At 40.7% G+C, this 21406-nt stretch overlaps 1 protein-coding gene across 10 annotated transcripts in view; it reads left to right on the top strand.

Annotated features, from left to right (window-relative positions):
- The window catches only part of TACC1 (transforming acidic coiled-coil containing protein 1), a 171619-nt gene that overhangs the window by 144826 nt on the left and 5387 nt on the right, over positions 1-21406 (top strand). For 6 of the 10 annotated variants that reach the window (XM_060182402.1, XM_060182365.1, XM_060182374.1 and 3 more), the window contains 8 exons: positions 2125-2332; positions 5252-5304; positions 9050-9175; positions 11792-11868; positions 14206-14249; positions 16427-16587; positions 17792-17898; positions 20645-20765. In XM_060182402.1, the coding sequence (XP_060038385.1) occupies positions 2125-2332; positions 5252-5304; positions 9050-9175; positions 11792-11868; positions 14206-14249; positions 16427-16587; positions 17792-17898; positions 20645-20765 (897 nt within the window). The remainder of the gene's footprint in view (positions 1-2124; positions 2333-5251; positions 5305-9049; positions 9176-11791; positions 11869-14205; positions 14250-16426; positions 16588-17791; positions 17899-20644; positions 20766-21406) is intronic. The other 4 variants (XM_060182388.1, XM_060182417.1, XM_016185396.2 and 1 more) reach the window with 1 other exon arrangement.

Raw genomic sequence — 21406 nt, 5'->3', positions numbered from 1 at the left:
TAAATATTGTAGCAATTAAATGATTGCCTCAAATGTCTGGATGATGATAATGATGATGATAAAACATGATCTTAAATTCACTTAAATAATAAAGGAGAACCTGTCCAGCTAGCTAATAGAACATCAAAACTATTTTTTGACATAATGGCATATATATATTTTTTCCCTTTTGTTGCCCATGTTGTTTAACATTGTTATGGTTATTAATTTTGTTGTTAGTGATGTAGTTGGATAGGACAGAGAGAAATGAAGAGGGGAAGGGAAGATTGAGGGAAGAGAAAGATAGACACCTACAGACCTGCTTCACTGCTTGTGAAGCAACACCTCTGCAGGTGGCGAGCCAGGGGTTAGAACCGGGATCCTTATGCAGGTCCTTGTGCTTTGTGCCATGTGCACTTAACCCGCAGCACTACTACCCAACCCTCGCCATCTATACTTTGACTTCTGGTGGGATCAGGAAGATGGCTTAGCAGAGAGTAAGGCTTAGCCTTGTTACACCTGAGGCACTGGGTTTAATCCCCAGAATCAGATAGGAGCACCATGGATACTACCAAGGGAATCCCCATGGATGGTGAGATGGTGATTTGCTATCTCACCCCTCAGTCCTGCCCCCCCCCCATATATATAGGCTAAAAAATTGACTAGGGAAGCCATTCAACAGCATCCTGCAAGTAGTACATCCTGGACTGTGTGTGTGTGTGTGTGTGTGTGTGTGTGTGTGTGTGTGTGTGTGTGTGTGTGTGTGTATGTGTGTTGCACTTGGTTGAACACACATGTTAGGATGCTCAAGGACCCAGGTTCAAGCCCTCAACCCCACCTGCAGGGAAAGCTTTATGAGTGGTGAAGCAGTGTCGCAGGTGTCTCTGTCTCTCTCTATTTCCCCCTATTGTATCAATTTCTGGCTGTCTCTAACCAATAAAGATTAAAAAAATTAAAACACATAAATGTATCTGTATATCCATATACACACAAGTATATTAATTGGGGGAGCTGGGGGTAGAATACAGGCATCACAAAAAAGTCTATCACCACCGAAATATTTTGTCATCAAAGTATTTATTTTGGGAAGAATTGGGGTGCCAGTGATCAACCCCATGACTTCATACCATATATGGCATGCACTTTTAACTACTGTGCTACATCCTAGCTCCTCAGGGATAGTTTCTTGATGGAAGTAGAGTAGGAACTCATATTCTGTGAGGAAAAGGAATGGGGTCAATTTCCATCAGTTCAGGAACGTGCTTGTGAACTGGGATGGTGGCTCAGCTATAGAGCCTGAGCTGTACATGCAGAAGGCTCTAGGTGCAGTCCTCAGTCCTGAATAATAACAGGAAAGACAGAGACAAATAGATAAAAAATAATTTTTTTTTTATTGTTGTTGTCATTGTTGGATAGGACAGAGAGAAATAGGAGGGGAAGACAGAGAGGGGGAGAGATAGACACCTGTAGACCTGCTTCACCGCCTGTGAAGCGACTCCCCTGCAGGTGGGGAGCCAGGGGCTTGAACAGGGATCCTTCACACTGGTCCTTGTGCTTTGCACCATGTGCGCTTAGCCCACTGAACTACCACCGGACTACCATAAATAAATATTTTTTAAAAGCAATTTAAATAAAGTAGGGCACCAAAGTAAAAACCCTGGGGTGAGGGTGTGAGGGTGGATGTTCGGCTTCCTGGGACGGTAGGGGTGGATGAGGGGGTGGGGGGGTTGGGATGGGACACATTCTTTTGGTGATGGGAATGGTGTTTATGTACACTCCTATTAATTTGTAGTCATATAAATCAATATTTAATTAATATGAGAAAAAAGCAATTTAAAGTAGAAAAAGCTTAGCTTTTTTGTTTCCATTCCATTTTTTTAATTGTAATTAGTAATTGGTTAAAATTACAGAGTTTCCACAAAACAGTTTTTCAGTGAAACTTGAATTACAGAAAGTAGGTCTAGAAAAACACCCATCTCATGATTGAAAGGCTCCAGATTCTTCCTTGATTTGTACCCAGTTCCATGGTTAGTTCTTATCCATTGTCCTTATTCGATAGTGACAGCTCGGCTCTGCTCCTATGATGTTGCTTTCAGTACTCTTGGCTCTCCTTAAGGATAGCAACTCATCTGTTACCTTTCTTAGGATGAAGAAGCAGTAATCTCCCAGATTCCAGACATTTCTAATCGGGATGGCCATGCTACTGATGAGGAGAAATTGGCATCCACGTCATCTGGTCAAAAATCAGCAGGGGCCGAGGTGAAAGGTGAGCCAGAGGAAGACGTGGAGTACTTTGAATGTTCCAATGTTCCTGTGTCTACCATAACTCATGCGTTTTCATCCTCAGAAGCAGGTATGAAAGCATATCTTCATCTTCCTAATGTACTTAAGCATAAAAATGCCTGAAACCCTGAAAGAGGGAGATAGATGCCTTAGATTAGAGGACTGGGTTACTTGGAGGATAGATTTAGGATGTTGATTACTGGTTTGTTTTAGGAAAAAAAAAAGATACAAAGGTGGTCCGGGTGGTGGTGCAGTGATAAGGCTTTGGACTCTCAAGCATGAGGTCCTGAGTTCGATCCCCGGCAGCACATGTGACAGAGTGATGTCTGGTTCTTTCTCCTATCTTTCTCATTAATAAGTAAATACATTTTTTTTTTAAAAAGATACAAAGATATTGAAATGCTAGGGACTAATGGACAAATACAGCACATCATATATGGGAAATCCTGATACATGAGACAGCTTGTATTTTTTTTTAATGATTTATTTGAATGTGGCCCCATCTTCCATTAGGGTGGATGTTACAGTATAGTGGCATATAACCATATAATATATAGTGGTTAGTATGCTCAATAATGGAGGCTAGCCATTAGAGTACCTTACCCCATGCATGCATTGCCGTAAGAGCTTTCATGTAATTAGCTCAGTACTCCTCAGTAGGCATCATTATTATCCCCCCCCCCCCCATTTTCAAAGAGGATAAGGGAGACACAGAAATTAAATAATCCAGTCAGGTTACTTTTGTAGCAAATGGTAGAGCTAAGATTAGAACCTTGTTCTGTGGTGTGGTTTTTTGTTTGCTTCTTTTTTTTAGCCACAGTGCTAAAATATGAAGATATATTCACTATATAGATGACTATAATTTTTCCTGCTCACAGATGTAATGGGTGGAAATTAACCAAAGCCCAATAAAATTCTTCTTAAAAGCTTGAGTTCTGTTAGACACAGCACTCTCAAAGCTCATGAACAGGGATTCGGGCGGTAGCGCAGTGGTTAAGCGCAGGTGGTGCAAAGCGCAAGGACCAGTGTAAGGATCCTGGTTTAAGCCTGCAGGGGCGTCGCTTCACAGGCGGTGAAGCAGGTCTGCAGGTGTCTCTGTTTCTCTCCCCCTCTCTGTCTTTCCCTCCTCTCTCCATTTCTCTCTGTCCTATCCAACAACGAAGACATCAGTAACAACAATAATAACTACAACAATAAAACAAGGGCAACAAAAAGGGAAAATGAATAAATAAGTGTTTAAAAAGAAAAAAAAGCTCATAAACAGCAGGTATTCTGCTATAAATCATTAGCTATGTCACAGGACAAGCAGAAGCTGTGATCACGCAGGGCTGGAGGTGAGGTGGGTATGTTGGTTCTGCCAGGCACATCAGAGACGGCTTCCTGGCGAGAATCACCTTTGAACTAGATGTTGTATAGCTGTGTGCCAGGGAATGAGAATATCCTACAGGGCTAGAAAGGGATCTACCATGTTGATAAAATAGCCAGGAACTCCCTCTGTCTGAGTATAGAACAAGTGGGAAAATGTGGTCCTACTGAGGAATTGATATATGGCCCCTTTGGTGTGGTAATAAGCAAATTAATGAAGGTCACAGTTGTGTACTAAAATAATTCACTTTTGACAGGTAGCAATACTGAATTACTCTTTTAGTCTACTATGTAGAGGCTTATGCTTTACAAATTTGTGTGCTTTTCCATGTTAGATTATTTTTCAACAAATACATATTCTTTTCTACCTCCCTTCATTTCTTTTCTCTTTTTTTTTTTACCAGAGCACTCTGCTCAGTTCTGGCTTATGGTGGTACGGGGGATTGAACCTGTGACTTTGGAACCTCAGGCATAAGAATCTTTTTTTAAAAAATTCTTTTTATAAAGTTTTTTTTTAAATATTTTCCCTTTTGTTGCCCTTGTTTTTCATTGTTATAGTTATTAATGTCATTGTTGTTGGATAAGACAGAAAGAAATGTAGAGAGAGGGGGAGAGAACGATAGACACCTGCAGACCTGCTTCACCGCTTGTGAAGCGACTCCCCTGCAGGTGGTGGTGCAGGGGGCTCGAACCCGGATCCTTTCAACGATTGTGACACCTGCACTTAAACTGCTGGACAACTGCCTGACCCCCAAGAATCTCTTTGCATAACCATTATTTTTATTCTCGTTCCCCCACCCTCAAGTGTATATTCCTTTAACTTAAAAAATATATATATCAGGGGGTCGGGTGGTGGCTAAATGGATATAGTACGAAGTTCAAGGACCCCAGTTTGAGCCCCTGGCTCCCCAGTTGTATAGGGGTTGCTGCACAAGCAGTGAAGCCGATCTTTCTCTCCCTCTGTCTTCCCCTCAATTTCTCTCCGTCCTATCCAATAAAACAGAAAAAAATGGCCACCAGGATCAGTGGATTTGTAGTACAGGCACTGAGCCCCAGCAGTAACCCTGGAGGCAAAAAGGGGGGGGATGTTTACTTATTACTATCATTATAATGTGGCCCCTAGCAGTACCATATTAAGTTAGATTATGAAAATAAGAGAACCAGTTTGAGGGTATAAGGAGGATAATGAATTTAGTCTTCATTGAAGTTTATCTGATACAATAATTTCATTCAGATCGCCAGTTTTCTTTCCTGGTATTTAAATTGACTCAAGATTGGCAATAAAATAATATTCAGTATTAATGATCCTGTCTTCCTAGATAGTATAATGCACTTGCAGAATTCCTCATGGACAGGAGGGGGCAGCCTTGCCACTCTTTTCACCTGACTATCCCCAATTGTTTATGGCTGGCTGACTCTGCACTCCTCTTTATTCTGAACATTTTGAACTTTTCACACAGACAGCACAGCAGTCACCAGATTGCCAGTGAGCCTTTGAAAATCTGGAAAGTTCATGTGTTTGTACACATCATTCCGGATCTGCACTGGGATTCCAAGTTTTTCACAAAGAAGGAGAGGAACTAACTTCTTGGGATAACTATAAAAATGACTCTCTGTGTTTTAGGTGTAGAGAAAGAGACCTGCCAGAAGATGGAAAAAGATGGACCTGCTTTGCCTGTAAGTTGCTAAACTTGTAGGAGACAGGGAGGGGTGTGGGAGCAAATAGTAGAACTGCTGTATATATTTTTAAATTTTTTATATTTTTAGAAATCCTAGTGTATATTTTGAAGTCCGTTAAATAAATTGTAGCCGGTATTTGGTGATGGGGATGAAATCTCAATAGAAATTTCTCCTATTGAGGAGCTCTTGGCCTGTCAAGAGATGCCATTCTCCGCAGCTATAGACTTCACGTGGCCACTGAGTACTTGAGTTGTGAATCTGAATTGAGATGTCTCTATACGTGTAAAATAAAACCAGTTTTCGGAACTGGGTAGTCGCGCATCTGTTAAGCACAGATTTTACCATGCACAAAGACCTGGGTTCTAGCCTCCAGTCCCCACTTGCAAGGAGGAAGCTTCAGAAGTGGTGACGCAGGGCAGCAGGTGTCTCCCTTTCTCTTTCCCTCTCTGTATCTCCTCCTCCTTTTAATTTCTCTCTGTCCTATCAAATAAAATAAATATCAGGGGAAAAAAAAGGAAACCAGTTTTTGAAGACTCTTAACTGTGGTCTTTATGATTTCTGCAGTGGGTCTCTCTCACTCACTCACTCTATAATAATCAGCTCAGTCATTCTCACATACCTGGTGTTTGCCCAAATACACTGAATTTCTTTCTTTTTTTTTTTTAACCAAAGAACTGCTCAGCTCTGGATTATGGTGGTATGGGGGATTGAACCTGAGACTTTGGAGCCTCAGGCATGAGAGTCTCTTTGCATAATCATTATGCTTTCTACCCCTGCCCTACACTGAATTTCTTTTAGTTCTCAGAGCCTGCCCCTTTAAGTCACTTTCCTGTTCGCTCTTCTTCACAAGACTGATAGCTTGGTGATGGCATGGGCCATGATTGTCTCATTCATCACTCGACCCCAGCACCTAACTCCATAAATGCTGCTCAGTGTAGGAACTGGTAAAATAGAAACACAAGAGTAGCAAAATCATAGCCAGTTCATTTCAGATATGTGATTTATAAGACATCTGTGGGACTATTTTCTAAACCTTCATGTCCAGTAAATAGTCATGTGAGTAGAGCCCCTATAGCATCAGCACAAAAGCAGTCTGAGTTGTCTGCTACGTGGTCCCTGGGGCACAGGAAATAGATGGAGCTGTGATTTAGTAAAAATTACATTTTACATGTTGACATACATATGTATGTATACACACATGGTACATGATGCCATCTATGTACTTACAAAACTATACAAACAATATCTACCTTTTTATTTCATTCTCGTATTTTCTAGTTTATTTTGCCTTTTTTCCCCTTCAGATTTACATTGTCTTACTTACTAAATTGTCCTTGGGACAGTTATGGCTGTGTTGGGTCATAACCCATGGCAATTGGCTGGCATTCCTAGAATGAGCAAGCGTGGTGGTAGCAAAGAAGTCTGCCCAGAAGGCAGAACTTAACATGCACAGGCACTCAGAAGACGTGTTATTTCATGAGAACGTTACACAACAGCAGCATCTTTTCCCGGACAGACTGACTCTCTCTTGAACTCAGTTGTCTTTGTAGCCTAGCAGTTAGATCCCAGTGTAATCACTCAACAGACTTCCATCTTTCTTCATTTCTGAGAGACCAGTGCCTGCCATTCTACTTATGGAGGGGATGAGATGCCCCACTGACAGAATTAGAAGGGGTGTGGGAGGGTTCTGGGACTCTGTTAGCATAGGGACTGCCCTTCCTTCAAATGCTAAGGCATTGGATACTAACTGCTGGCAACTTCCACATATTCTGCTCTGTGATTTAAGTAGGGGTCTGGGGCGTGGTGGTGGTGGTGTTGGTGGTGATATTGTGCCATTGGATGTTGTATACAAAAAATATATATGTATTTTTTAAATATATTCTTTTTTATTTTTTACTTATTTATAATTAGAGTCAGAAATTGAGAAGGATGGGGAGATAGAGAGGGAGAGAGACAGAAAGACACCTGCAGCTCTGCGTCACCACTCGTGAAGCTTTTCCCCTGCAGGTGGGGACCAGGGACTTGAAGCTGGGTCCTTGTGCACTGTAAGGTGAGCACTTAACCAGATGCACCACCACCTGGCCCCGTAAATATATTATTATTTTTTTCAATGTACTAATTTTTAAAAAAAAATTTTATTTATAAAAAGGAAATAGAAAACCATAGGATAAGAGGAGCACAACTCCACACAATTCCCACCACCAGTCTCTATATCCCATCCCCTCCCCTGATAGCTTTCCTATTCTTTATCCCTCTGGGAGCATGGACCCAAGATCATTGTGGGTTGCAGAAGGTTGATGGTCTGGCTTCTGTAATTGTTTCCCTGCTGAGCATGGGCGTTGACAGGTTGATCCATACTCCCAGCCTGTCTCTCTCTTCCCCTAGTGGGAAAGGGCTCTGGGGAAGCGGAGCTCCAAGGCACATTGGTGGGGTTGTCTGTCCAGGGAAGTATGGTCATATCCTGCTAGCATATGGAACCTGTTGGCTGAGAAGAGAGTTAACATACAAAGCCAAACAAATTGTTGAACAGTCATGGACCTAAAGGCTAGAATAGTGCAGATGAAGTGTTAGTGGGTCCTCCATTTTGTAGATAGCTAGTAGGCATATTTTATTTATATTTCAAAGGGCCTGTAGCTATACTAGTGTTTTTTGTTTGTTTTTGCCTGAGCCTGAAATCTGATATGCAGGTGGATCCAAGTTATTGTCTGGGGAGATGATATCATGACTGGAAAAAGGACCAGAAAGTTGGATCAAGGAAGAGAGTAGCTCCCTAATATGGAAATGGGCATAAATATTGTTGACTGTAAACCCCATAGATTTGATGTGATCTGGGGCCCATATTCAGCTTAGGAGCCTGTGTGACCTTTGCATCCTGTAGATCTGAGCTCACATTCTGTGGTCATGAGTAGGAACATTCCATGCTGTCCCAGTATCGACCCATCTTCCTCAGGTGTAGCATAGAGTATGTTGTCCATCCTCCCTTTGAAGGATGGAACATTCTCTACCATTGTTGATCCAAGTTGAGGGCAAGGTCCTATGGGGACCCCACAAAGGGGTCTATTTTGTTGTTCCTGATAGAAATGACTGGTAACAATGGAGAGAGGGATTTATTTGAGTTCTAGGCCCGTCAGGTCTGTTTGGGAATCTCAAGACTCCCCGATTAGGGCCCCAGCTGGCGTAAATATTTTCTTGTGAGGTAGAATCTACTTTGAGAAGTTGAAAAGCCACTAGTCTAAGTGACCTTGGTCTTTCTGTTCAGTTTTGGTTCAAACAAGATAACAGACAACTGACTAATTAGACAGTATTTAATTGATCAGTAATATTGGTTGGCATGTATTTAAGATTATTGAGGTTATTTCCCAGGTCACTTTGGCTTTTTTTTTTTTTTTTTATCTTTATTTCTTTTGGATAGAAACAGGGAGAAATTGAGAGGGAAAGAGGAGATTAAGAAGGAGAGAGACAGAGAGAGAGAGAGATACCTGCAGCCCTGCTTTACCACTTGTAAAGCTTTTCCCCTGCAGGTGGGGGACCAAGGGTTCAACCCAGTGTGCCACCACTCTGCTCCTTATGAACTCTTTGTAATCAGTCAATCAGTTTTTTTTTTGGGGGGGGGGCCATGGAAGAGGACGAAATTAAAGACTGAACGTGCCAAGTGTAGCCTCTCTTGTATAAAAAAATAAATCACAAATAAAAAAGAAGCTGAAGACCAAACATACTAAGTGTGCCACTGTTCATCCCATAGGAACTATTGGAGACCTCGAAAGAGAAGGCCCCTGTGTCTGTGGCTTGTGGAGGGGAGAGTCCTCTGGATGGGATCTGCCTCAGTGAATCAGATAAGACAGCTGTGCTCACCTTGATAAGAGAGGAGGTAAAAGCTTCCTTGTTCTGTTCACTTAGCAGTAGCATTTCACTCTGAATTTAGTTTATGTGCCAGCAGGTAGTTTGCATCTCTGTCAGTGAGTAATTCCATTTGTTTTAAAAGAAATTAATTTCCTTTGTATAGATATTTTCTTTGCTGAAAGTAGTTAAGTAGCTCTGGCTTAGGTCTTTTAAAGCTTTAATATATATATAGCATTAGGTTGGTACTGACAGATACCACTCAGTCTTTTTTTTATCAGATGAGATTTCTATTTTATTTATTTTTAAATTTGGTATTGACAAGATTGTAGGATAAGAGGGTACAATTCCATATAATTCCCACCACCAGAGTTCCATAATCCCTTCCCCTCCACTGGAAGGTTCCCTATTCTCTATCCCTCTGGGAGTATGGACCAAAGATCTTCATGGGATGCAGAAGGTGGGAGGCCTTGCTTCTGTAATTGCTTCTCTGCTGGACACGGGAATTGACAGGTGGATCCATACAACCAGTCTGTTGCTATTTTTCCATAGTGGGGTAGGTCTTGGGGGAGGTGGGTTTCCAGGACACACTGCCCAGGGAAGTCAGGATGTCATCATGGTAGCATCCGCAACTTGGTGGCTGAAAAGCATTAAGATATAAAGCAGAAAAATTGTTTATTAGTCAGGAACCTAAAAGCAAGAATATAGCAGATGAGATTTGGGGTCTTCATGTTGGTTGGATCAGTCTTACTTTTAAGACTGGGGAAGGATACTGGAAGAAACCCACCATAATCTTACAACTGAGAAAAAAATGACCTCATCTTCTTCCAGACTATCAAACTGTGAGGTTAAAACTATGGGGAGAGGGGTTGGGCGGTAGTGCAAAGTACAAGGACTGGTATAAGGATCCCAGTTCGAGCCCCAGCTTCCCACCTACAGGGGCGTCGCTTTGCAAGCAATAAAGCAGGTCTGCAGGTGTCTGTCTTTCTCTCCTCCTCTCTGTCTTCCCCACCTCTCTAATTCTCTGTCCTATCCAACAACAACAATAATAACTACAAAAACAGTAAAAAACAAACAAACAAAAAAAAAAAACAAGGGCAACAAAAGGGAAAATAAATAAATATAAAAAATTTTTAAAAAACTATGGAGGAAAAAATCCTGGATATATTTAGTCTCTCACCTGTAGCAAGGAGACTGGCTCTAGGTTCTTGAGAGCCTGGTTAAAAGCTCCGAAATAAAATATGTGCCACTTAGGAAGAGAAACACACGCAGAAAAAAGTGTGATAAAAGGAGAAGTAATACGATCCATCCAAGCCGTCTCTCAGGCAAATGCAGTTTGTGGTGATGAGTTTGGAGTGCTCCTTTCCCATTAGCAAGGCCATCACAAATCTAGGTATGAGTTTTGTCTGACTAGCAAGATTGTGCCAGTAGTGAGCTGGGTGCAGGTGGCTGGAGGCATTGTACTGTGGAGCACCACCTCTGATCCTCCATTCTTAGCTAGAGATCATTCATCTCCACAAAAACAGAATGGGCTGCTCTTCTTGCCAGTGTGTAACAGTCTAATTTTGTGATCGCTTCATTTCTTATCTTAAGTGAAGTTGGTGCCCTGGCATCTACGTGGCTTAATTTAAGGTGGCCGTGAGAGATAGATACTTCTGCTCTTGGGGTCTCATTCTTTTTATTTTATTTTTTTTTAATTTTTAAAAAAAAATTTATTCCCTTTTGTTGCCCTTTTGTAGTTATTGTTATTGATGTTGTTGTTCGATAGGACAGAGAGAAATGGAGAGAAGGGGAAGACAGAGTGGGGAAGAGAAAGATAGACACCTGCAGACCTACTTCACCACCTGTGAAGCAACTGCCTTGCAGGTGGGGAGCGGGAGCGGGAGGGGAGGAGGGGGACTCGAATCTGGATCCTTAAGCCAGTCCTTGCACTTTGAGCCATGTGTGCTTAACCTGTTGCGCTACCTCCCGACTCCCTTGGGGTCTCATCCTTTTTTTTTTTTTTTTATAATTTTTAAAAATATTTATTTTATTTATTTATTCCCTTTTGTTGCCCTTGTTGTTTTATTGTTGTAGTTATTATTGTTGTTGTCGTTGTTGGATAGGACAGAGAGAAATGGAGAGAGGAGGGGAAGACAGAGAGGAGGAGAGAAAGATAGACACCTGCAGACCTGCTTCACCGCCTGTGAAGCGACTCCCCTGCAGGTGGGGAGCCGGGGTTCAAACCGGGATCCTTACGCCGGTCCTTGTGCTTTGCGCCACCTGCACTTAACCCGCTGCGCTACAGCCCGACTCCCGGGGTCTCATTCTAACCAGTGCTCTGGGCCTAGAGCACAGAGAGCAGCCAGATCTTCAACTGAGGTGTCACACTTACAGATGGTAATGACCGCCTGAAAGTTTCCTGAGATGACCTATCTCTCCTTTCCCCTGGTGGCTATATTCCAACATCTTATATGACTATGAAAGAACATTTTTCTAAATGTGTATGAGTTACATATAGATGTTCAGGCTTCATGTTCCTTGTTGAGAGAGACTGTCTATCTTGCGATGAGCCTGGTTTTGTGTAGTTTTCAGTCTCCAGTCTTACATTCAAACTGTTACAGGTTGAGTAGGTAAAATCAATCGAGCTTTCTCTATCACAATCTAGATAATCACTAAGGAGATTGAAGCAAATGAATGGAAGAAAAAATACGAAGAAACCCGACAAGAAGTTTTGGAGATGAGGTTAGACTGGAGGTTTGGGGGAAGGGTTGAATATCTTTAAACATGTTGGAAATGAGTCGATGAAGTGATATTATCTACTTACCACAAAACCAGTTGTTGAGAACATGATTCTTTTTTTTTTTTTCCTTTCCTCTTTATTTCTAGCTGAGATATTTGTGACTTGTACTTAAGTTTATGATTGATAATATCATTTCCTAAGTACTGCAGCAGTCATTAAGGCATTATAATTTACTCTGTGTTATTCAAGAACATTACAAGTAAGCAGAACCCACATATTTTTTATCTTTCGAAAAGACACACATTTGTTCAGATCTATTTGAAATATAGTAGAGTGATTTATTGATATATTCAGTTATGGAAACATTACAATTAATCACCATTCTAAAACTAGTTATACATGGCAGCTTCAAATTCCATAACCACCAATTTAGCAAAAACATATTAACACAAAAGAGAACTGGTTAATTTTAACTTGAAACATTTGCTGCTCACTCTCTAAAAACAAGCAGGAGCTGTGAAATAAACTAAAGATGGTATGGGAAGAAGCATGAATAATGCTTTTAAGTATTTCATTTATTTTATTGAGAGAGAAGGGGGTAGAGGAGATAATAGAACACTGTTTAACTCTGGTTTATGGTGGCGCTGGGAACTGGACCTAGGAACTCAGAGCCTTAGGCTTGAAAGTCTTTTGTGTAACCATTACACTATCTGCTCAGCACAGCGTAAATAATTTATATGCCCTATAGGCATATAAACTCTTGAATGATATTTAAGAATGATATTTAAGAAAACAATATAAATTTGTCCACTCTAGTTTGTGGCTCTTGTCATATATATAGTTACCATTATTTATTTATTGGATAGAGACAGCCAAAAATTGAGAGGAAAGAGGGTGATAGGAAGACAGACAAAGAGACAACTGCAATACTACTTCACCACTCACAAAGCCTTCCCCCTGCAATTGGGGATTGGTTCCTTGAACCCGGTTCCTTGAGCATTGTAATACATGTACTCAACCAAATGCACCACCACCCACACCCCTATATATATATATACTTTTTTTTTTTCCACTTTCTGGCTACAAGACTTCATGCTGGCCTAGTGAGGGGGAAAGAGACAATACTTATCCTTGGGTGGGTGGGTGGGTGGGGTTCACAATAATGGAGACCATGACAGAGGAGCTATCAGTTTTCCCTGTAAAGGGGCAGGGGGTGTCACTGGACAGGGGCAGGAAAACATTATTGCTTTGCAGTAAAGAAAGGTTAACACCACATGGTCACCTGGAAAATATTTGACTGAGACACTGTAGGTATTAGGAGAAAAGATTAAAACTTCCAGTTGAATCAGAACGGATAGGTTATCTGAAAGGGGCCTGGGGCCAAGAAAGCCTGAACTCAGATCTCTTTGTAAGATCCCTGAAGAATGTGACTAACATAATTTATTTTTATTTTTAAAATTTTTATTATCTTTACTTACTTGATAAAGACAGTCAGAAATCGAGAGGGAAGAAGGTGATAAAGAGGGAGAGAGAGACGAGAGACACCTGTGGCCCTGCTTCACCACTTGCAAAGTTTTCCTTCTGCAGATGGGGACCAGGCGCTCAAACCTGGATCCTTGTGCACTGTAGCCTGTGCGCTCAGCCAGGCGCACCACCACCCGGCACCACTCACATAACTTATTTAAGCAGATTTAATTTATTACCTGAGGGCTATTCAAATAGGAAAAAAGGAAAAAAAATCCATATTTTGTAAAAAATTTTTACTTTTATAAATAGTATAAGATAAAATAGTAAGAAAAAAGGTTTTAGGCAAAAAGAGGGATAGAGGGAGAGAGGAAAAAAACTAGCACTGAAACTCTCCCCTGTGTGGTACAGACTAGTTTCCAACCTGCGTGGTCATGTACACAGCAAATGAGGTTCATAATCTTACGTAAGTCTTAAAAAGGAGAGCCCCAGGGGGTTGTGCACAGGGCTAAGCACACATAGTACAAAGCTCAAGGATCCCAGTTCAAGCCCCCTGGCTCCCCACTTATAGGGGAGTCACCTCACAAGCAGTCAAGCAGGTCTACAGGTGTCTTTCTCTCCCCCTCTCTGTCTTTCCCTCCTCTCTCAATTTCTCTCTGTCCTATCCAACAACAACATAACTGGAAAAGGTGGCCGCCAGGAGCAATGGATTTGTGGTGCAGGCACTGAGCCCCAACGATAGCCCTGGAGGCAAATAAGAGAGAGAGATTCCCAGAACAGATAAATGGAGTATTTAAATTCATCAGCATACATTTGTCTTTATTTCTCCTATTTCCATGGTTTGAAATTTCTCTGATAATTGTTTTTCTTTTAAGGAAAATTGTGGCCGAATATGAAAAGACGATTGCCCAAATGATTGGTAAGAAAACTCTTCTCTAGGGTGTATGAGATAGGATCTGTGAGTGATACTATTATTCAAATCATAGTGCAAGCTTGTAGTTGTCCATCACTTAGATACAGTGCATGCATATATTTGCAGTAGTTGCATATATTTGCAGTAGTTAATGTTTCATAAATCCTCTGCAGAGGGGAGTCGCATCACAGGCGGTAAAGCAGGTCTGCAGGTGTCTATCCTTCTCTCCCTCTCTCTGTCTTCCCCTCCTCTCTCCATTTCTCTGTCCTGTCCAACAACAACGACATCAATCATAACTACAACAATAAAACAACAAGGGCAACAAAAGGGAATAAATAAATATTAAAATATACATATATTTAAAAAATTAATTTAAAAAAATCCTCCGCAGACACTGAGTTTGTGTATACTGAAGCATGACTCCTAGGAGAAACGTAGGATTAAGTTTCTGAAGGCCCATATTACAACCATTTTCCCCACATTAGCTGATAAGTATAGCCTCCCCTTTGTGTATTTCTGTTTAAAGATGGCTTGTTTAGTTAGTATATGTTGTTGATTTGTTAACACTGAACTAGCCTCCCCTTTGTGTATTTCTGTTTAAAGATGGCTTGTTTAGTTAGTATATGTTGTTGATTTGTTAACACTGAACTCATGGCCAGCAGCACTACAGCTCTTGACTATAACTTATCTAACACATGTATTTTCTCTAGTGACACAACTCATCCTTCTTTCTCTTTGGAACACTAGCAGCACTTTAGCACTATTCTTGGGGGTCGTTTTACATAGCAAAATCAACAACATTAAAGCATGTAAAAAGCATGACATAAATAAAATATAGTATAAGTAAGCTGGTGATGTTGTGAACCAAGAAGACAGTGTTGCCTTATTCATACTTAGCAGAAAATGTGCACAACTTAAAAAAAAAAAAATCCTGCAGCTCTGGGCATGTCCATGATCTGTGAAAGATCAGAAACAAACTATAAGTATTATTATTATTATTATTTTGCACTGTAGTGCCCAAGGAGTAAACCTAGGGACTCATGCATCCATAAGCAATAAGGTTCAACTGTACTTAAGTTCATTTTAAAGAGTAGTAAATACTTGAAATCTACAGAAAGCCCTGACCTAGTACCCACAGTGTACTGGGCCAAGTTACACCATTATTACCTCCTGGGCAGGACTGCTTTGCTTTTGGTGCACTGCAAATGGTCCTTTCCCTCCACCAGACCCATATAAAATGACCGTGACTGTGAGACCGGGTGGTGGTGCACCTGGTTGAGTGCACATGGTACAGTCCTCAAGGACCCGGGTTCAAGCCCCCATTCTCCACCTGCAGAGGGAGGGAAAGCTTTGAAAGTGGTGAAGCAGGGCTGCAGGTGTCTCTCTTCTCTCTCCCTCTCTATCTCCCCTACCCTCTTGATTTCTGGCTGTCTCCATTTAATAAATAAAGATAATAAAAAATTAAAAGAAAAAATGACTGTGACTTATCTTCCTTTGCTGAAATTAAAAACTCTTCTCATCAACACCATAAGGGCTGACTTCCCTTAGTCATGTCTTTCTGCATTTATGCACTGAAATTACATACATATTTTTCTCCCCTGCTCCCCACCCCACACACACCCAGTACTGTTCAGCTCTAACATATGGTGATGCTGGAGATTGAATCTGAGTTGTTCCTCTGTGTGAAATATTCTTCCTAGGGATTGCTACATGACTTCTGCTCTCAGTTCTTTTGGAAATCTACCATAGCCTCTCCTTTGTGAGGTCTCTGTTATAAAACAGGAACCTCTGTTCCTTTTGCTCTGTTTTGTCTCCTATCATTTTTCTTTTTAAAAAGTATTTATTTATTTGTTTGTTTTAATGAGAGACAGAGAGAGGGGAGAGAGACCAGAGCACTCCTCAGCTCTGGCTTATGGTGGTGCAGGGGATTGGACCTTGAACCTTGGAGCCTCAGGCATGAAAGTCTCTTTGCATAACCATTACGCTGTCCCCCTAGCCCCTCTCCTATCATTTATCAGCATTTCACACCCTAGCAAGGAATAGCTAGCAGTAGAGTCCTTCAGAGTGGGGAATTCCTTATGTCCACTGTTGGGCCACTACTAAGAGCCCTGCTCAGCTCACACAGCATGGCTGTTAACTACTTTTTGACTAAATGTGCCATTGCTTTTGATTGTGACTCACAGAAGATGAACAAAGGACAAACATGACCTCCCAGAAGAGCTTCCAGCAGCTGACCATGGAGAAGGAGCAGGCTCTGGCTGACCTTAACTCTGTGGAAAGGTCTCTTTCTGACCTCTTCAGGAGATACGAGAACCTGAAAGGTGTTCTAGAAGGGTTCAAGAAGGTAGGCTGTTCCTTTTCCTTTTGTCTCCTTGCTAATGTATTTTTTGTGGTAATATGTATTCCAATGTATGTGCCATATATACATTTGTTGGGAGTGCCCTTTTAAGTTGTGTCCCCTGGCAACCTTGTACCTTTTTTTTTTTTCTAGCAACCCTGGAGATGATTATATATATTTTTTGGTTGTTCAGGCATCTGATCCACTTCAAGACATCAAGACCATTTGTGAGTCTTGATCAGTTTCTTCTGGGACAACCAGTAAACCTCAGATACAATCAGAGTGTAAGAACTGGAACTCTCAAACATTAGGAGAATTCTAGGAATGTTTTGATAATCTACCAGTTGAATATTAGTAAAAGGAATTCTAGGCATAATCACTTGAGAATTCAGACTGTGTATTTTAGAATAATTAATGTTTGAACTTTAGAGATAAGCGGGCATATTGATTTACTTTAGTGCAGATATGTACACGTGTGTGTATTTTCTAGGGTTTCATTGTACCAGGCCAGCTTTTTCAGATAGAAAGGGAGAGAGAAAAGGACACCACAGCACCTTAACCCCCCCCCCCCCCATACAGGGAACCAGGCTTGAGTCTAGGTTGGTCACATGGCAGGTGAACTATTCAGTTTTTTTTTAAATATTTATTTATTCTCTTTTATTATCCTTGTTGTTTTATTGTTGTTATTGATGTTGTTGTTGGATAGAACAGAGAGAAATGGGGGAGGGGAGCCGGAGGCTGGAACCAGGATCCTTCCACAGGTCCTTGAACTTTGTGCCACGAGCACTTAACCTGCTGCGCTACTGCCGACTCCCTCTATTCAGTTTTTATAAGACATACGGCAGTGGACTTTTTCCCCCCCATGAAAAAAATAAAACATTACTGACCAGTGGATCTAAAATGGGAATTACATTGTCATTCAGTTTGTTTGCTTTTTAATAACTGCCTTCCTAGAATGTGTACTGGTATAATTGAACCTTACCTTTTGATTTGAAAATTAATGCATAGAGTAATTAATGTAGTATTTCTTCAGTGAAAATTAATTGTGCCAGTGAGGCAATTTGTGTTTTAATTTACTGTGGAGTATGACTTAAAAACATCGGAGTTGGGTCTTCCTACTTTTTTAAAAATGAAAGCTTACACAGTGTTGATTGTACAAGAAAAACAAAATAACCAGTTCTTTTTATTTTAAATCGTCACTTTGGTACAGAATGAAGAAGCCTTGAAAAAATGTGCTCAGGATTATTTAGCCAGAGTTAAGCAAGAGGAACAACGGTATCAGGCCTTGAAAATCCACGCAGAAGAAAAGCTAGACAAGTAAGAGCTTATATATCTCCAGTTTCACTTTTCATGATGTTGTGGGCAACATTGACAGGCAAAACAAAGAAAAATCACTGTTTTTCAACTTCAGGTTGTGTGTGTCTGTGTGTATGACTTATTGATAGTCTCCGAATGATTACATTGTGGTATTAAGTAGTAGCTTCTGTCATGTTAACATTTAAAAAGATTATTTTTAAGTTTTTTTTTTTTTTCCTAAAGCTTTATTTATCTACACTAGGCAGATAGATACAGTAGTGTTTGTTACTCTGACACGTGATATCAGAAATCAAACTTGGGACCTAAAGCTTTTAAGTCCAAAAGCTCTGCCTTGATAAATGACATAGTGGGGGGTGTATTGTTAAATGGGAAACTGGGGAATGTTATGCATGTACAAACTATTGTATTTACTGTTGAATGTAAAACATTAAAAAAAAAAAAGAATGACTATGTCAATAACAACAACAATAATAACTACAACAACAATAAAAAAGCAACAGGGGGAACAAAAAGGGGAAAATAAATTTTAAAAAAAAGCTCTGTCTGCCTAGGTTAGAGTTAACTTTTTATTCTTTTTTTTATATTGTATTTATTTTCCCTTTTGTTGCCCTTGTTGTTTTTTTAATTGTTGTTTTAGTTATTATTGTTGTTATTGATGTTATCATTGTTAGGTAGGACAGAGAGAAATTTTTCTTTTTTAATAATTAATTATTTATTTATTTAAGAGATTCAGAGAACGAGAAACACCAGAGCACTGCTCAGCTCTGGCTTGTGGTATGGAGGATTGAACTTAGGAGCCTCAGGCAGGAGCGTCTGTTTGCATAACCATTATGCCATCTCCCCCGCCCTGTCCTTTATTTCTTTTGTCAGTTCATATATATATCATATTGATATTTTCATGTACTTGGTATTTTATGTACAGTGGTGCCAGCCTTTTGTGATATGGGTTGTCGATAATTTGTCCAGCTTGCCATTTATTATTGAACCTATGACCTATGGCGTTATTTGATATGTAGAAATCTATTTTTATGTAGAAGAATTCCTCAGTCATTTCTTTCACAGCTTCTGGATTTCCTGGCAGAGTAACAAAGATCTTTGCCACACTGCCCATAAAATAGTAACCTCCCATGTTTTCTGGCTTACAACATTATTTTAAGCATATTTGGAATTTCTTTTGAGGAGTGGAATGAGAGATGCATCCAATTTTATCTATATCTAAAAAGTAGTACACTTAACCCCCCCCCCCCATTCCATTCCCACTCCCACAAGTGCTGCCATTATTATGTTTCTTGTATTCTTCCAGTCTTTACTTGGTGTCTTTATAAATGCAACACAAAAACAACTTTGAATTTTCCAGAATAGAGATAGGCTGAGAGAGCGTGAAAGAGACCGCAGCATCAAAACTTCCTTCAGTGTAATGAGGGCTCAACTGGGACCTGGGCTGCACACATGGCAAATCAGCACGCCATCCAAGCAAGCTGTTTCACCAGCCCTCCTTCCTTATGCTCCTTCCGCTTTCTCTCCTTCCTTCCTCTTTCCCTCCCCCCTCCCTCCTTTCCTTCCTTCTTCCCTTCTTCTATATCATGACCCTTTTTGCCATACCTTTGTCCCATTGCAAACACTGCTGTATATACTCACCATTTTTTCCAAGTGGGGACATTGCTTTATTTATAACTAAAATGAGTCTGCTTGATCAGAGGGGTATACATTTCAAGTGATAAAAGTTTGCCGCTACTTGATCCTCTCCAAACCCAGCATGTGCTTTCATCCTCCATCAGTGTGTGAGCCTGTCTTCTTACATCACAGCTGACAAGATCACCCTTGTTCTTTTCCTGTCTGTATCTGATCAGTTTCTAAAAATTCAGTATTTTCATTTGCATGCTTCTGATTACTAGTGACTCTTTAGCACCCTTTCGCCAGTTGATTAGCTTTCTACCAACTGACACTCATGGTTTTAAATTTTATTTTTGGGTCTCATTGACAAAGTCACTTCTTTTAGGTCTGTGTCCCCAGATGTCTGTGGTTAGTAGCCTGACACTAATTGTTAAAATCCTAAAAATGACCTTGTCTCTATTTACTTAGTTTACAATAAAACTAAAATAGTAGGGACACATTATTCTTTCTTTCTTTCTTCCCCCCCCCCCCTTTTTTTTCTTTTGGTGTGAGAGGCAAGAGAGGCATCACAGTACCAAAGTTTCCCTCAATGTGGAGGGGGTCTAGGTTTAAACCTGAGTCTTGACCATGATAAAACAAGTGTAATATCCAAGTGAGCTATCTTGCCAGTCCTGATTCCATTTTTTTTAAATGGTTTTCTTTATTTTTATGAGAGAGATACTAAGGGAAAGACCAGAGCACTGCTCAGCTCTGGCTTATGCTAGTGCTGGGATTTGGACTAGAGACTTCAGAGCCTCAGGCATGAAAGTTTTTCATAACCATTATGCTATCTCCCTAGCCTGGATTCCATTTTTTCAAATGGTATTAAATTTTGAAGGGTATTGATTTGTACCGTTTTATTGATTTTTGTGTTATATGATGTCTGTTCCTTCAGGAGCCATATGTAAACTGAACTTGTATAAATTAAAATTGAATTACTCGGATCACTGATTTCCTCTTTCTGTCTTATTGTGGAGTCATTTCTTTTAGGACTGTGTCTCCCAAATGTCAGCAGTTTGTGGCCTGATTCTTCAGCTCTAACAGTTGATTGACCATATGCTTTTTGTTCCTTTATTCCATAAACGAAACACAGAGCCAATGAAGAGATTGCTCAGGTTCGAACAAAAGCAAAGGCAGAGAGCGCGGCTCTTCATGCTGGACTGCGGAAAGAGCAGATGAAGGTGGAGTCCCTGGAAAGGACCCTTCAGCAGAAGGTACAGGGAGGTGCTCAGGGTGCTGGCTGATGCAGGTGCTGAGAGGAGGCTGTGCTAACTGAAATTCAGGGGTCCAGGCTCTTTATTGTTTATCCTCCCTACCCCTGCCCTCCCCTCTTAATTTTACCCTCCAGGGGATTATCTGTAGGTATATTTGGTTGTGATAACTAGGAGATGCTAATGACATCTAGTGGGTAAAACTGGTACTGCTACTAGACATCCAACAGTGTGCTTCACAACCATCTGGCCCAGCCCAAAATGTCATTATTGCCATGGCTAGCAGCCTCTGCTGTCTAAGTAAGAATGCCAACAACAGTTCCTATTTCTCACTGCTAGGTTGTGTGTGTGTGTGTGTGTGTGTAGTGTTTTTCTTATTTTGTCTCTAGTCTGTGTGTGTGTGTATGTGTGTGTAGTGTTTTTCTTATTTTGTCTCTAGTCAGTGTGTGTGTGTGTATGTGTATGTGTGTGTGTGTGTCTCAAGTATTTTTCTTTTTTTTGTCTCCAGTCATATGCCCAAACCTGCTGTATCCATTTTGCCAGAGCAGAGGATTTTATCATGGGGTCTGATAACCCTGACAACAGATGTTCATTCAGTTAGATTCCACATTTCCAGGTTCTTGGAGGTGCTGATGGGTTGGGGG

Source organism: Erinaceus europaeus, chromosome 2 (genome assembly GCF_950295315.1).
Source record: "Erinaceus europaeus chromosome 2, mEriEur2.1, whole genome shotgun sequence".
NCBI lineage: Eukaryota > Metazoa > Chordata > Mammalia > Eulipotyphla > Erinaceidae > Erinaceus > Erinaceus europaeus.
This window is presented reverse-complemented; position numbering and strand designations above follow the sequence as displayed.